Here is a 17,993-nt window from a genome sequence, read left to right as displayed (position 1 = left end):
TTGGCTGTGGAAACAAAATTATTTGCCCCTTTTTCATAAGTTTAGCCATAGCTAGAAAGTTTCCCTGAGGTAAAAATTTATAGGTCTTCATCAGCAGTTCATGAAAATATATACAGAAGGGGAGATAACTGACAATAGAGGTGCTTTGAGAAGGCAAGCATTATAACTATTTTATATCATAATATAGAAAAGTCTATTTTCAGCTGATAAGAACTTCAATCACATACAAAAACACTTTTACTCCCCCTAAACACACTTTATATTATGGATATGAAAAGCCATTTTTTATTGTATATTCATTAACTAATTTTTTGTGGCTATAGTTATTCTAAATACTTTTCTTTTAACATTTATACTAGGGTTAAAAGTTATTTGTGCACCACTACTACAGTATTACATTATTCTGCATTCGTATATATATTTACCTTTGCCAGTAAGATTTATACTTTTGTATATTTTTATGTTACTTTTGAACACCCTTTCATTTCAGCTTGAAAAACTCCCTATTAGTACATTTTATAAGTCAGGTCTAGTAAAATGACAAACTCCTTCAGCTTTTGTTCATCTGAGGGTTTTTATCTCTTTTTATTATTATTTTTATTTTTTGAGACAGAGTCTCGCTCTGTCGCCCAGGCTGGAGTGCAGTCACATGATCTCGGCTCACTGCAAACTCCGCCTCCCGGGTTCAAGCCATTCTCCTGCCTCAACCTCTGGAGTAGCTGGAACTACAGGTGCCTGTGACCATGCCCAGCTTTTTTTTTTTTTTTTTTTTTTTTTTTTTTGTATTTTCAGTAGAGACAGGGTTTCACTATGTGAACCAGGATAGTCTTGATCTCCTGCCCTTGTGATCTGCCCTCCTTGGCCTCCCAATATCTCTTTGTTTTAAAGGACAGATTTGTCAAGTGTAGTATTCTTGGTTGGCCTTTTTTTTCTTTTAGCACTTTGAATGTGTCGTTTCACTGTTTCCTGTCCTGCAATGTTTCTGTTGAGAAATCCAGTGATAGTGTAATAATAGTTCCCTTGTATATGATGAGTCAGTTTTCTCCTGCTGTTTTCAAAGTTCTATTTTTGTCTTTGACCCTTTTTGACTGCTCCACAGACAGAGAAGGGGTATCCCATAAGCAGAGTGGCCCAGAGTAGCCTGTCTTTCACTTTCAACAATTTAATTATAATGTGTATTGGTGTAGGCCTAGTGCCTGGGTCTGTAGGCAGATCTGGGGCCATTACTGGGGACACATCTGGTGCCTGTGTCTACAAGGACAGGCCTTGAACCAGGGTCCATGAGGGCAGGCCTAGTGCAAGGATATATGACAGAGTTGGCTTCTCCCTTTACTATTCCCTTCCCCTGTTTAAGAACTCCTGGGCTAAGGGGATGTCTCATCACTGGGCCGAGAGGGTTGGATTCTGGATTAGCACAGCTGTAGATCTGGTCAATTCATGATTCTCTGACCTCTCTTCCAAGTTCCATATGCAACAAACTTTTTGATTTGTGAGTTGGGCTCCTTACACATAAGGAGAGTAAGTTTAATACATGTTTGTACCTCTCATCTACATGCTAGTTCTGGATTTAAGATATTTTTCATGTGCAGTGTTCAAAAAACTACCATTACTTTTCTTTGGTAATCTACTCATTAAGAAAATATTTGTTCATCATATTGTCTGTATACTCCAACACTGAAACATGAGAAACAGTTTTTGTTAATCAAAATATACCAGAAATTGAAAATTCTGCTCTAACAGTTTGAAATGCTGTTTCAATATTGTTTAAACTTAATTCAAAGCAAATTTTAAACCACTTTTTCATAAGTTTTAAGTCTGTAGGTTTTTAATACATTTATTAGATAGAGTAAATGTCATTATTTTCATTAGATAGTTAATGATTATTAATTTCCATGTGGCCTTTTTTGTTTTATAGACCGGAATTATAAAGATTTAAGAGTGGTGAGAATTGTCTTCTGTGTTTATTTTTATATGCATTCATTTATTTATTAACTTATTAACAAAAATATCCTGAGTATCATTATATGCCTGATAATTCATTAGACTTTATAGACACTAAGCTAAATAATATATACCCCCTCCGTTTCTCTAAATACCTGTGCATTGTTAGTCTATGCATATTTAATTAAATTGAAATATATTTTAATCTTGACTTTCCTAGAAACTCCTAAAATACATGAATTTGAGTATGAAATTCAATTTGAATCTGAAGCTATGAAGTCTAAGTTGGAATCCTGTGTAGCTGTATATTTGATTGATAAATCTTATGATGTTACGGCTGAAAGGATAACATTTATCTTCAATCTGGTATTCACACCAAAGAAACCATTAAGGTAAATCTACTTTCCTCTTTTTTATTTAAACAATATTATTACCCTTTTAAATGTATTAATGTTGATTTCTCTTTTTATTTCTCAATATTTGAATTGCATTACTTATTTGATATTATTGAGAGAAATATTTTGAGTTAGATTACATCTAGCTACAAAAAATATTCTCATGAGAAGAATGTAGTCTAAATGGTTGAAAATCTAAGATATCCCTCAAGAATTATGACTTCCCTAAGGTCATTAGTGTATCACATTAATGAAAGAATAGTCGTTTTGTAAAATCTTTTTTTAAAAAAAGCTGACTTAGCGTTGTGCAATAGCAACATGGTATTTCTTGATGTTGCTTATCAGAACCAGTTCGAATGATGCAAATGCCTAAGCTATATTTTACATTGCAACTGCTTTCATTACATTTTACTACTCAATACATAACATTACATATTCCTTAGTAAGATATAAGTGAATCTGTGCGAAGGGTGGCCTTTAGATGTCTGTCCTCTGGGAAACTTCATCCAGTGTCATTATATTTGCTTTTTGGACACCTGTTATGCAGCATCTGCAAACACTATATGATATTTCACTATGAAATAAGTCTTTATTTGTGTCTAAATGCAGAGATACTGATGAGTACCATGATATACACAAAGTACAGCTGGGCAATGAAAAAACAATTGAAAATGTTGTTTTTAATGATTTCTTTTTTCTTCTCGCAACTTTTGTTTTAGATGCAGGAAGTACATGTATAGGTTTTCTACATGGGTATTTGCACTCAGGCAGTGGGCATAGTACCTAATAGGTAGCTTTTTAACCTATCCCCTTTCCAACTAGTAGTTTGCAGTGTCTGTTGTTCCCATGTTTATGTCCACAGGTGCTCAATGTTTAGCTCTTTCTTATAAGTGAGAACATACAGTATTTGGTTTCTCATTCCTGCCTTAATTCCCTTAGGGTTATGGCTTCCAGCCCCCTCCATGGAAGGAGGACATGGATGCATGCAAAGGACATGGTTTCATTCTTTTTTATGGCTGCATATTATTCCACAGTGTATGCATGTCATATTTTATTTATTCAATCCACCATTGATGGCCACCTAGGTTGATTCCATGTCTTTGCTATTGTGAATAATGTGACAATGACCATATGAGTCCATGTGGCTTTTTGATATAATGATCTATCTTTCTTTGGGTATATACCCAGTAATGGGATTGCTGAGTCAATTTCTAAAGTTCAACCTTGTATTTGATGTAGTCATACATCTAAAGTGGCTATGAATATGTAGGTTGATAACTAAAAGATACCAGGGTCATCTTCAGGAAGCAGCAATAAAATCAAGCTACAAGAAGAAAGTATACCATATATATTGACATTTTCTATGTTTGTATTTTCTTTCATTTTTCACAGTTTTCTATGTTTGTTTTTGCACATTTTGCTTCATATGTATTAATATAATGACATGGAAATTACAGCAACACTAGAAAGAGAACAATGTTATTATTTGTGAAAATGGGCAGAGCCAATGTGAATTTATACTCATGAAAATATTGTGGATTTAGAATATCTTGGTGAATATTTGAGAAACTAATTTAGGGCAAAATTTTTTGATGATTGATAAATTTCTGTGAGTGTTGTGTGATGTTCCGATATAGCAATTCTATTTTGTGCATATATGCATATATTCATTTACTATGATTTCTTCTTTTGTACGTACAGTCATGCATCACTTAACAGCAAAGATATGTTCTGAGAAATGTATCCTTAGGTGATTCCATCATTGTAGAGTGCATTTACACAAACCTAAATAGTATAGCCTACTGCACACCTAGGCTATATGGTATAACCTATTGCTTCTGGGCTACAAACCTGCACAGGATGTTACTATACTGAATAATGAAGGCAACTGTAACACATTGGTAAATATTTGTGTACCTAAACACGGAAAAGGTACAGTAAATATACAGTATTATAATCATATGGAACAACCATTGTATGTACAGTTCATCATTGACCAAAATGTCAATGCAAGAGAAACAAATAAGAAAAATCAAAATTATACCAATAGCATTGAGCTATGAAAAATAACAGGAAAATAATTATACCATGCTTTACCTAGATTAATAAATGAGTACTAAATTCAATTCTGCTCTTTTTTGTGGGCAAAGTTAAAAAGAACATTTCTGTGTTTTGATAAAAAGAAAATATACCATGTTTCACAACAGTGAATACTAGGTAATTTTGACATTCATCTTTTTGCAGAATACAGTGTTGTGCATAACAAAAATAATAATCAATATGCTAAATGATGGTTTTACAAAAGAAATGCAGGAAAGTTATTTCTATGGGCCTTTTTCCAATAAAAATCAAGGGTCCAATACAAAAATGTATGAGAATAATGGTTAAGACTGTAATGAATCAGTCTGAAGATCCTAATTTAACAGGTCGAAACACTTTTTAAAATAATGAAATAATAGATATCATTTGTCTTATTGTATCTTCAGAAATACTAATTACCTTAGCTTGACATTTTCCTAGAACTTTTTACCTGCTCAAGAGCTGAACAGAATGAGAAACAAAGTTCTATTTGAGAGTTTGTGGGTGGCAACTTAAAATAAGAAATATCACACATATGCATTGTTATGAATCTACAGTATTGATCATAAAATGGTTCACTGTGTCATCCACGACATTGTGTGGTCTTCTCCTGAAGGGTCCCACGTTTTGACTCAGCAACTTCTCATTAACTCAAAGAAGTCATTTGCAGAATAGGATTATTCAGCATTGTTCATTTGAATCTGTACATTAATTTATCAAAAATCATTTAACATCTACAAAAGAGAAAAAAATCCCTGCACTTTAGGAGTGTATCATCTAGTGACAGTGACAGATGACAGAAATAAATGAATAAGCAAGAAAGCAAATTTCAGATTATCCAAATAAATAAATAAATAAGGAGAGAAAGAGAACTTTACAGGATGCACATCAGATAAAGTGGATAGTTAGGCTTCCATGAAATAATGTCTAAGCCAAGACCTTACAGACAAAAAAAAGTTGGAAAGAGCACTTGAGCCAGAGAAAATAACAAGTGCAGATGTTGTAAGACAGGAAGTATTTAGCACAAACAATGAGTAGTAAGAAGGCCAATCTTTCTCTAATGGAGTGAGCAAAGGAGGAAATAAGTTTGGGGAATTTTACTGGGATTTGTTCACATAAGGATCATGACAATATGCATTGGTCTTTTATATTAGAAACAATAGAAAATTATTGAAGAATAAATATTTGGGGAACTAGTTTAGGACAACTTGTGTACATGATTCATCAAAATTTTTAAGTGTTAAGTGATACCCGATGTAACTTAACAATTATATTTTGTGCATATATATACATATTCATTTACTTCTGCCATTCCTTCTTCCAAATTAATTTGGAATGGTTTACCGGAAGATACAGAGTTCAATGAGAAAAAACAAAACAAAACAATAGCTCTAAATTGTAGAAATCTTCTTGTAAGATGGTAACAGTAGAAGTGGAGACACCAGTTCTTGAAATAATGGTCTTGAAATAGTGGGAAGAGAGGAATATAATTTCATTTACAAAGACAGGAGAATGTGAAAGAGGTACAGGTTTAAAATGTATATTTGGATGTGTTAAGTTTAAGACTACGTATTAATCATCATTGACTAAATTATGCTGCATCGTATTCCATTGTTTCTATGCAACACACTTCATTTTAGCACCACCCTATTGAAAGAACATTTTAAAATTTTACTCCCATTTTTTTGACAGTATAAACAATGCAGTAATGAATATCCTTACATACATCACTTCTTGAAATCTTAGAGGCATTTCTCCAGAGGAAAGTACCAATAGTGGAACTCCTAATTTATTGAGTGAAGCTTTCTTTTCTTTTTTAAAACCTTTTATTTTAGGTTCAGGGGTACATGTGCAGGTTTGTTATATAGGGAAACTCATGTCATGGGGGTTTGTTGTACAGATTATTTCTTCACCTATGTATGAAGACTAGTACCCAATAGTTATTTTTTCTGCTTCTCTTTCTCCTTCCAACCTCCACCCTCAGGTAGGCCCCAGTGTCTATTGTTCCCTTCTTTGTGTCCATGTGTTCTCATCATTTAGCTCCCACTTACAAGCAAGAACATGTGGTATTTGGTTTTCTGGTTTTCTGTTCCTATGTTAGTTTGCTAAGGATAATGGCCTCCAGCTACATCCATGTGTCTGAAAAAGACATGATTTCTTTTTTTAAAAGGATGCATAGTATTTCACGGTGTATATGCACCACATTTTCTTTATCCAGTCTTCCTTTGATAGGCATTTAAGTTGATTCCATGTCTTTGCTACTGTGAATAGTGCTGCAATGAACACACGAGTACACATGTTTTTATGATAGAATGATTTATATTCCCTTTGGTTTATACCAGTAATGGGATTGCTGGGTCCAATGGTAGCTCTGTTTTTAGCTCTTTGAGAAATTGCCACACTGCTTTACACAAATTTGGTAAGATACTATCCAGTTGCTCACAAAATGGTTGAGTAATTATATAGTCCTACCTAAGAAGAATAAGAGTTCCCGGAACTGTTCTTTCTGTCACTTTTAAGTAAGAAGTGTGAGATTCCTTTTCTAATCCTGACCTATGATATTGAAACCACACTGTTACATATTTGAGTCATTTCTACCCTAAACAAGCAAACAGATAACCATTCATCAACTCTGGATACTGCCCTATCTCTCCACTCTTTGTCATAGTCAAATGCTTTGAAAGTCTAAAGTCTATCTCTACTAACTTTCTCCCTTAATTCAGCTGCCACTCAATATTATCTTATTCTGCAAAGTGTATGTGGTCTTTACCAATTGCAATTTAATTTTTTTAAACTGCCACTTAAGTCCATTATATGGGCTTTGCATGTTTTCACAGAAAACGTATTTTTTCTTTGTGAAACAAGAGTTGAAAATACTTTCTCATAATGTTTCATTTTTGAAAAAAAATCCCCGAATGGAGTATCTATTAGTATAAAACATGGGTCCATTTTGCCAAATCCACCCTTACCTTCTTATGCACTATGATATTCTATGCTGGTTACAGAAAATTTGTGGAGTTCATTCTGCATATGTTATTGGTTCTTAGAAAATAACTAGAGGGTAGATAAGATGCCCTAAAAATAATTACTTCAAAGGGAGAATGATAATATAATCTATGACCTAAAAATTATTTATGAAATGTAATTAAAAGTCATTTACATTATTTTTAAGAATTAAATGTACTAGTGTTTTCACTGAAACCAGAGTTTACTTACATTTTTGCCTTAGCTTAGTTTGCTATATTTATGCTCTGTTTTCATGTAGTATCATTTAAAATCTCCTTTTATATTCAAGGTCTCACATAACACTGAAAATACAGTGCATAACAGAAGGGATCTGGAAGTTTCCCATGATGCTGATTGCTACTGAGCCTGATACGGATGCTGTCATTGACATTGAAGGAGTTGGTTTATTTAAGGAATCTGTTTTTGAATTAAGGCTGAAAAGTCAGACAAGGTAATATATTAAACAAAAGTTTGTAGCTGTTTTAGTGAATATGCTGAACTTTGGAATGAAATTTAAGATGGAAAATTCTATAGTTCATCTTTTGCTGGTTAAGCCAGTGCAACATTGGGTCTCTGACTCAAAGCTTCGTATACTACATAAATTTTTATTTAACAATTGGAAAATAGGGTATACAAAGTGAAGACCAGAAAGAAAAACAAAAGTAAATAATTAAAAATTGAAATATAGGATGCTATTAATATTCCCATTTGTTTTCAAAGGATGTTTCAGTGTTTTTCTGCAAATGTCAATTGTGTTAGCATATCAAATGGTTTAACTAGGCAGAAATAATTGGGTAAACCCATGTTGATTCCATGTTATGTTTTATTTTCTTTCTATCATAACTATCTTTGTTATATTTGTGCTAACATAGGCAATATGACAATACTTTTACCTAAAATCTCACATGTTAAAGTATACTTTTATAGCTTTTTGAGGTACAACATACATAAAATTCATTCATTGTAAATGTACATTTTAATAATTTTTAATTATAGGATTTGCAGTCATAACCACATTCCAGATATAGAACTTTTCCATTTCCCTCCACATTTCCCTCAAACCCTTTTGCAGTCAGCTCCCATACTCATTACCAGTCTCAGTCAACCACTGATTTGCTTTGTCTCTATAGTTTTGCCCTTTCTGATATTTCAAATAAATGAAATTACATAATATGTTGTCTTTTGCATGTGACTTTTTACACTATCCTTATCTAAAGTTCAGTGGTTTTCATGAATAAGCACCTATTAGCTTTGTATATATTTGGTCCATTTCTCCAGGGCTGAAATGGTTGTTTGTAACCATTGTCCAGCTTTATGGTCAAAAGGAGTGGTGAACGGTTAAATGTATAATCACTTGTGCCAGGTGTTCCAAGTCTTTATAGATAGGATAACCACAAAATTCACTGTCCAAACTTGAACCTTTTGAGAATGAAAGAGGATAATTAATAATTAGGCTTGGCAACAAGGTAGACTGGGACAGATCTGAGCAAACCAGCACCTAACAGTTACTGTTCTTATAGGCTATGGCACGATGTTTGCTGTTTATCCAAAGAAGACTAAAAAGTCATTAAATCAGCAGAGTGATATATTTGAAAAAGAACATTTAGCTGAAATGTGTAGAAAACAAATGCAAAAAGGGTAAGAGTGAATGGAGGTAGATTAGTTAGTTGGCTAATGCTGTTGTCTGAAGGTTACTTGAGCGTTTTGCAGGGTGAGTGGAGAGGGAAAGTAGACAGGTTGGAGAGACTTTAAGGAGATAAAGTCAGTTAAATTTAGCGATAGTTTTGGGGATCAGAATGTTCCACTTTGCTGGAGAGTGTTAAATGTTAAGTCAGAGAAGTACCTGTAATGTAGAAGAAACTAATATCAGGTGGATATTGGACTATATGACCTGGAATTTCTTTTACAGTTTGAAAATATGACATTTTTGTGAAAGAATTGGTGTCATAGTCAAACAGAGTGAGAAATCATTTTTCGCTGAACTACTAAATACCTGTGGGACTTTCAGCTATATATTTTTGCTCCTCCGAGCTTCCATTTCCTCATTTGTAAAGTGGAGATAAAATACAACCTGTAATGTTGCCATGAGAACAAATAATGCAATGTATATAAATTACTCAACACAATGCCAAGAACTTTTAAATATTCAATAAATGATATTGTTATTACATATTTTTTCATATCGTTGATCAACCTGATCAGTTATCCAAAACCTAACATTGGGAGAGTAATTGTTTTTGATATTAAGTCTCCTATGTTTTAACACCCAGAGAAAAACCTCTGCTTGTGTATATCCCAAATGAGTGTTTTATAGAAATAAAACCCTTCTTAGTTCTAGGAAACTTGAGTCTGGCTAGCTTTGCATCTGTAAGTCCTCTGAACCTATTCTTAGTGTAATTGCTCAACTCTTAAGGTCCCATATGAGAAAATGAGCTGCTCTTAGCTTATTTAGTGTGAAAGAATGCTGTCCAGTGTATTTTGTGCTCTCTTGAAACGGGATTCAGAACAGGACAGCAACAAACCCCCTTTTTATACTAAATCATATCCTCCTTCAATCAATAGCTCATACATTTTATCTGCTAAGAAGAACATAGCATAAAATGTTTAGTATTGTAAGAAAATGCAAAACTATCCTCCAGAGTGACTTTACCCGTACATTCCCACCAGAAATGCATAAGTGATCCAATTTCTGTGCATCTTCACCAGCATTTATTATTATTATTATTATTATTATTATTATTTCATTTTAGCTATTTTAACAGGTGTATAGTAATATCACATTGTGGTTTTGATCTGCATTTCCCTAATGGCAGTCTATGTTGAACACTTTTTTATGTGCTTACTCACCATACATGTCTCCTCTTTGGTGAAATACCTACTCATTTATTTCGATCATCTTATAATGGGACAATTAAATTTTACTGCTAAATTTTTAAAGGTTCTTTGTATATTCTCTATATTTCACCCTCTAAACAGGATTTTTGTGGTGCAAGAGTTTTACGTCTTGATGAAGTGAAAGTTGTCTTTTTTCTTTTCTGTAACATGCTTCTATTGTCATGCCTAAAAACTTCTCTACCTAGCACTAAATCCCAAAGATTTTCTTCCATGTTCTCTTTTAAAAATTTTAGAGTTTTACATTTCAATCTTAAAGCCATTATATATTTTAAATTAACCGTTGCATATGGTGTGGGATTTAGGTCGGGAGTTCGTCATATTCCCTGATGATGTCCAACAAGATTTGTTTAAAAGACTATCTTTCCTCCATTGATTGATTTTGAAACGTTGTCAAAAATCAAGTTGGATATATTTGTGTCAGTCCAGTTTTGGGCTTTCTATTCTGTTCTCTTTATCCTTTGCTAATAACATCACACTCAGGTACAGTGATTCTTCTCACTTTATGATTTCCTTTTAAAATTATTTTAGCTTTTTTTTTTTTTTTTTTTTTTTTTTTTTTTTTTTTTTTTTTTTTTTGAGACAGAGTCTCACTCTCTCTCCCGGGCTGGAGTGCAGTGGCCGGATCTCAGCTCACTGCAAGCTCCGCCTCCCGGGTTTACGCCATTCTCCTGCCTCAGCCTCCCGAGTAGCTGGGACTACAGGCGCCCACCACCTCACCCGGCTAGTTTTTTGTATTTTTTTTAGTAGAGACGGGGTTTCACCGTGTTAGCCAGGATGGTCTCGATCTCCTGACCTCGTGATCCGCCCGTCTCGGCCTCCCAAAGTGCTGGGATTACAGGCTTGAGCCACCGCGCCCGGCCTATTATAGCTATTTTACTTCCATCACCTCTATATATAAATTATAGAATAAGCTTATCTATATCCATAAAATTCTTATTTTATTGTGAAAGAAATTTATTAAACTTATAGATCAACCTGCCAACATTTGACATTTTCACTATGTTATATACACTACTATATATTTTACCATACCATACCACATATGGTAGATCTCTCAATTTTCTTAGATTTTCTTTGATTTCTTTCATTGGTGTTTTATAATTTTCAGATTATAGATGCTGTACAAGTTTTGATACATTTTCACCTAGGCATTTCATTTTTAGAGTGATTATAAATGCTATTGTGTTTTCAATTTCAGTCTGCACATTTGTTGCTAGCATATAGAAGTGCTATTGATATCTGTGTGGTTATTTTGTATCTTCTGAATTTTCTGAACAGTTATTTATTCTATAAGCATTGCTTTTGGATTCTTTGGCATTTTCTACATAGACAATCATGTCTTCCACACAAAGGGATAGTTATATTTCTTCGTTTCAACTATTTTTTATAATTTTTTTTTCCTTTTATGCCTCATTGCACTGGCTAGGACTTCTAGTACTATATAGAATAGGACTGATAAGAGTAGGCATCATTGCCTTTTTTCCAAACAGGTAGAAAGCATTCAGCCTTTCACCATTACATGTGATGTTAGCTGTACGATTTTTTAAGGTAATTTTGATCAGGTGAAGAAAGTTGTTCCTCTCCGTATTAGTTTCCTAGGGCTGCTGTAACAAACTACCACAAACCAGGTGGCTTAAAATAACAAAAATGTATCCTCTCACAGTTTTGGAGACTAGAAATTAAAAAAATAAGGTGTCAGCAGAGTCACGCTTTCTCTCTAGGCTCTGGGGAAGAATCTGATCTATGCATTTCTCTTAGCTTCTGGTGTTGCCAGCAATCCTTAGGGTTCTTCGGCTTGTACATTTATCACTCCAATCCCTGCCTGCATCATCTCATGCCATTCCCCCGTGTGTCCCTGTCTGTATCTCTTTTCCTGTTCTTATAAAACCGGTTATATTTCATTAAGAATTCATAATGACCCCATCCTGGCTTGATTACATCTGATATGACTCTATATTAAAATAAAGTCATATTCATAGGCACTGAAGTTGGGACTTCAACATATATTTGGGGAAACGCAATTCCTACTTCCCCTATTTCTAATTTTTTGAAAGTCCTATCAAGAATGTGTGTTTAATTATGTCAAATGCTTCTTCTGCACCAATTGATAATATAATACCATTTTTCTTCTATAGCTTGTTCAAGTGGTGGGTTACACTGATTCAATTTAAAAATTATTTTAATTATTATTATTGCATTCTCTGTATCTGGTTTTCCCATTTGAGTAATGCTGTTCTCGAAAACATGAGTTAGAAATGTTCCCTCTTCTTTCTATTTCTGATAGATAATGTTTAGAATTGGTTATAATTATCTTTTAAATGTTTCATAGAATTGTTCAGTGAAGTCATCTGGTACTGAAGATTTCTTTTTCAGAAACTTTTTAAAATGATGCATTTAATTACTCTAAGTTATATGCCTAGTAAGATAATTTATTTCATACTGGATGAGTTTTGGTAGCCTGTGCTTTTCAAGTAATTGTATTATTTATTCTAAATTGTCAAATGTCTGTGTGTTGTGTTGTTCAGTATATTTCCTTAAGTATCTGTTGAGACTTGGAGAGTCTGTGTGATATCTCCTCTTTTATTTCTGAAATTGATCATTTGCAACTTTTCCCTTTAATCACTGCCAGCCGTTTTAGAAGTTTGTCAGTTTTGTTGAGATTTTTTTAAAGAACCAGCTTTTGTTTCATTGGTTTTCTCTAATTTTCTGTTTCGTTTTTAATTGATTTTTGCTCTCATTTTTGTTTTCTTTCTTTTGATTACTGTGGATTTATCTTAATTTTCTAGTTTTCTGAAGTGGGAGCTTAGATCGTTGATTTGAGGCCTTTTCTTTTTTTCTGTTGTAATTATTTAGTATTACAAATTTTATTTAGTCTCTTGTTTTTTCATATTTGTTTGGTATTTTTATTTCATTCGCTATTTCTTCTTTAACACAGGGATTATTTAGAAGAGTGTTGCTTAATTTACGAGTGTTTCAGGATTTTTGTTGTCTTTCTCTTATTGATTTTTAATTAGTTCATCATGGCCAGAAAAAATACTCTGCATAAATTCAGTCATTTGGGCTTCTAAGTAATTTGCTTGGGCAGGGGCCTAAGGATAAAAATATAAATCAACAAAATAGAGGTAGATGGAGTGTTCTACAAATATCTATTAGAGCATGTTGGTTGATGGTTTTATTTAAGGTTTTTTTATTTGTTTGTTTGTTTGTTTGTTTGTTTACTTTTTCCCCCTAATTTTCTGTTCAGTAATTCTAACATTTGATGAGAGAGAGGTGTCGATATCACTGTGTATAATTGTAGATTTGTCTTTTTTTTCAGGTTTGTTTTTGCTACACATGTTATTTATTGATTGACTCCTAACAATTGCACACCTTTATGGGGTACATATTATGATACACACACACAATGTGTAATGATAAAATCACGGTGTTTAAGATACCCATCACCTCAAATGTTTATCATTTCTTTGTATTGGGAACATTTGAAATCTTCTGTTCTAGCTATTTTGAAACAACAAGAAATTATGGTTAACTATAGTCACTCTACTGTTCTAGTTAACACTAGAACTTATTATTTCTATTTAACTGCATGTTTGTACTCATTAACTAACTTCTCTTCACCCAACCTCCTCATCCATCTCTATATCTGGTAACTATCATTGTACTATCTATCTCCATGGGGTCAACATTTTTAGCGCTCACCTATAAGTGAGAACATGATATTTGTCTTTCTGTGCCTGGTTTATTTCATTAACATGATGATCTCTGTTTTCATCCATGTTGCTGCAAATAAAAAGACAATGATTTTTATGGCTGAATAGTATCCCATTGTGTAAATATGCCTCATTTTCTTTACCCATGCATCTATTGATGGACACTTAAGTTGATTTCCTATCTTGGCTATTGTGAAAAGTTCTGCTGTAAATATGGGTGTGCAGGTCTCCATTTGATATACTGGTTTCCTTTCTGTTGGATAAATAACCAGTAGTAGGGTTACTGGATCATAAAGTAGTTATAGTTTTAGTTTTTCTGAGAAATCTCCATATCATTTTCCATAATGGTTGTACTAATTTACATTCCCACAAACAGTGTATGAGTTCCCTTTTCTCTGCATCCTTACCAGCATTTATTTTTTCTCTTTTTCCTAATTGCCATTCTAACTAGAGTGAGATGATAGCTTGTGGTTTTGATTTGCATTTCTCTGACGATTAATGATGTTGAGCATTTTTTAATACACCCATTGGCCATTTGTAAGTCTTATTTTGACAAGTGTCTATTCAGATCCTTTGCACACTTTTTAATGATGTCAGGGTCCCACTTGTTCCTTTGGGCTTAGGATCTGAGCAACTGGGTTACTGGTGCTGTAGGCACCCATATGAAATTAGTGGAATCAAAGTGTAGCCTCAGGGATGGATGAATTTCATGGCTACTGGCCCTCGGGACAGAATATAGTCCAGATGTGGGTCTGGTTTCAAGATGGCACCATGCCATAACAGTCTGTGTTGTGGGGCTGGGAGTGTCAAGAAAGTTCCTGCTCTGGGAGAATACAGCCGTGTTGGATCCTGGCAACTATCCACGCTGAACTTGGGGCCTTTGAGGACTGAGAGACTTCTCTATAAGGATGACTGCTGGTGTCTGTGGTGCTGATGGGGACGACCAAAGGTCTCCAGCTTACTTCTTCTCCGTTAGAAGAATCCATTCTGGCTCTGGTCTGATTCTGCTGTGGGAGACAGTGTGGCAGAGACAAGATGCCTTGCTCCCCTGTCTGTGGATATATCCTGGGTCTCTGTGCTCCACGGAGATTTTGCAGTACTCTTCAGTGCACTTCCTTGTTCACTTTAGTCAAAATACAGTTGTTTGTGGTTTTGGTCCCTTATTGTGGAGGATTGAGAGCCAGGCAACTCTAGTCAGCCATCTTGCTGATGTGGTACTGCAATCAGATTAGTCCAGACTTATTTTTAATTAATGTTACTAAGATTCTGTTAGGTGTTTGGTTTAAAATTGGAAGTAGTTTGTTTCTTCTATTCTGACGTATTTCTGCAAGCATTAAGTTCAAGGGCAGTTTCTACAGAAATATAAAATAGACTTAATTCATTAGATCGCAATAAACATTTTTCTGGTGGATAAATACAGTTGTCAGAAATTCTATGATATACAATTACGTATGAAAAACACATTCAAAATATCAAAAAAACCAAACCCTGACTCTTCTGTATTGAACCCTGATGGCCCTGTTATATTGAATGAACTACTTAGAATTAGGGATGAATCTGAAAATCTCAATAGTATAAAATCTCAATCTAAAGTATAGATTTTGAATTTGTTCTATTTTTGTTCTAAGGACATAATTATATACCCTTTATAATACTGATGCTGGAGAGTGATTTTTTAAAAGATTCAATAGCAAATAATTATCCCCCGTAAGTGCTTCTAACGTGCAGATTTGAGGTACATTTTAATAACATAGGGTCACTCCTGTGGTTGAAGTCATGTGTTGGCCATGTCTACAGTCATCTGAAGGTTTTACACAGCTGGATGATCAATTAGTTTACTTTTATAACTGGAGACGTTTATGTTGGATGTTGACTGATAGTGCCTCCATGTAGTCGTTCTTTAATGGATGCCCCGGATAGTTGAATTTGTACATGGTGATTGGTTTTCCATAGAGAGCATATTCCGAGAGAAGCAGTAGAAGATGCATGGCATTTTCTGACCTACACATACAAGTTCAACAACAATCACTCTAGTCACATTGTATTGGTTACCAAAGGGTCACTATATTGGCCTGGATTTAAGAAAGGAAACATAGATCCCACCTTTCTTTTTTTTCTTTTTTTTTTTTTTTTTGTTTGAGACGAAGTCTCGCTCTGCCACCCAGGCTGGAGTGCAGTGGTGGGATCTCAGCTCACTGCAAGCTCCGCCTCCCGGGTTTACGCCATTCTCCTGCCTCAGCCTCCCGAGCAGCTGGGACTACAGGCACCCTCCACTTCGCCCGGCTAGTTTTTTGTATTTTTAGTAGAGACGGGGTTTCACCGTGTTAGCCAGGATGGTCTCGATCTCCTGACCTCGTGATCCGCCCGTCTCGGCCTCCCAACGTGCTGAGATTACAGGCTTGAGCCACCATGCCCGGCCAATCCCACCTTTCTATGGGAAAATTGTTAAAGAATGTGTAGGCTTGCCACAGTGGAGTGTCCTAACTTGAGTGTTTTCAGCTTCTTCTAAGGCAAAAAATTTTCTCCAGATTCCTCCTGGGTATTGTCAACCAGCTGCAAGTCTTCGGGTGGCAAGGATCAGATCTTGATGGGTAACATAACCAAGCTACAGAAGAAGGTGAATTTAGTTTCTCTTCATGGGATTATTTTCCTTTTTTTAATTATACTTTAAGTTCTAGGGTACATGTGCACAGCATGCAGATTTGTTACATAGATGTACATGTGCCACGTTGGTTTGCTGCACCCGTCAACTCGTCATTTACATTAGGTATTTCTGCTAATGCTATCCATCCCCCAGTTCCCCACCCTCCAACAGGCCCCGGTGTGTGATGTTCCCCTCCCTGTATCCATGTGTTCTCATTGTTCACCTCCAACTTATGAGTGAGAACATGAGGTGTTCGGTTTTCTGTCCTTGTGATATTTTGCTAAGAATGATGGTTTCCAGCTGCATCCACGTTCCTGCAAAGGACATGGACTCATCCTTTTTTGTGGCTGTGTAGTATTCCATGGTGTATATGTGCCACATTTTCTTTATCCAGTCTATTGCTGATGGACATTTGGGTTGGTTCCAAGTCTTTGCATGGATTTATTTTCTACAGCAAATGGAAACTACCTGCTTCCTTACATTAAATCTGTTTAAAACTTTTTTTAGAGGATTCAGTGATGTAAATAAGTTACTGGATATTTCTAGCTTATTTACCAGCCCTCGGGAGGCTACACCTAGGTAGGTATTAGAAATTTCAAGTTATCTTGAAGATCTAGGGAACTGAAGGGACATATATAAAAAAAAAGGATAGGAAAACAGGCAGACCTAATTATATTCAGGATTTGACTGGTTCCTCATGAACCCAGTAATATTTCCTTTTTCTTTAGGGAATCAAGAGTAAAATAAGTTCTGAAAAGGAACGACCCCCTGTCCTAGTGACTATACATTTTTCTTGTGTGCTGGGCATACAGGGAGAGGAAAGAAGGACAAAGATGCATCACAGACCCTGTGGTGGTAGCTACTCTCTTTCCTAAATTAAATATGTAAAGCGTTAGTGTATCAAGGGATAATTTTAAACATAATAATACAAAGTATTCTGAAGGATCAGTATAAAAACATAACAGAGTTCAAAATATCAAAATAAGCTATCTATTCTTAAAATATTTTATGTGAATATAATTGATTAGCAATAAGTAAAACTTTTGAGAAATATGAATTCCTTATTTTTCTGAATATCCTAGTTTTTACTAATGTCTGCCCTTTGTGATAACATTTAAAAATTATTTTTATATAAATGAGCATTATGAAATACACCAAAAACTATAATGTACATCTTAGGAAATGAGAAATCCACCATCTCTTGGCCACTATCACTAAGTCCAGCTCAGTTCTGGTAGAGTATAGGAATTAGAAACAAATGGTTTTCTAGTAATATAAGCTAATCATATTTTGAAATAGTCACTTGGGATCTTGCTGCATAGA

The 17,993-nt window shown here is 34.6% G+C and overlaps 1 protein-coding gene across 1 annotated transcript in view; it reads left to right on the top strand.

Moving 5' to 3' along the window:
- CFAP47 (cilia and flagella associated protein 47) overlaps positions 1-17,993 on the top strand; it is a 409,569-nt gene that overhangs the window by 375,752 nt on the left and 15,824 nt on the right. The window contains 2 exon segments of the mRNA XM_031936608.1: positions 2,162-2,333; positions 7,711-7,872. Coding sequence (XP_031792468.1) covers positions 2,162-2,333; positions 7,711-7,872 — 334 coding nt within the window.

The sequence above is a fragment of the Piliocolobus tephrosceles genome, chromosome 12, assembly GCF_002776525.5.
Source record: "Piliocolobus tephrosceles isolate RC106 chromosome 12, ASM277652v3, whole genome shotgun sequence".
Lineage (NCBI taxonomy): Eukaryota > Metazoa > Chordata > Mammalia > Primates > Cercopithecidae > Piliocolobus > Piliocolobus tephrosceles.
Note: the sequence above shows the minus strand (reverse complement) of the source record. Positions and strands in the feature narration are given on the sequence as shown.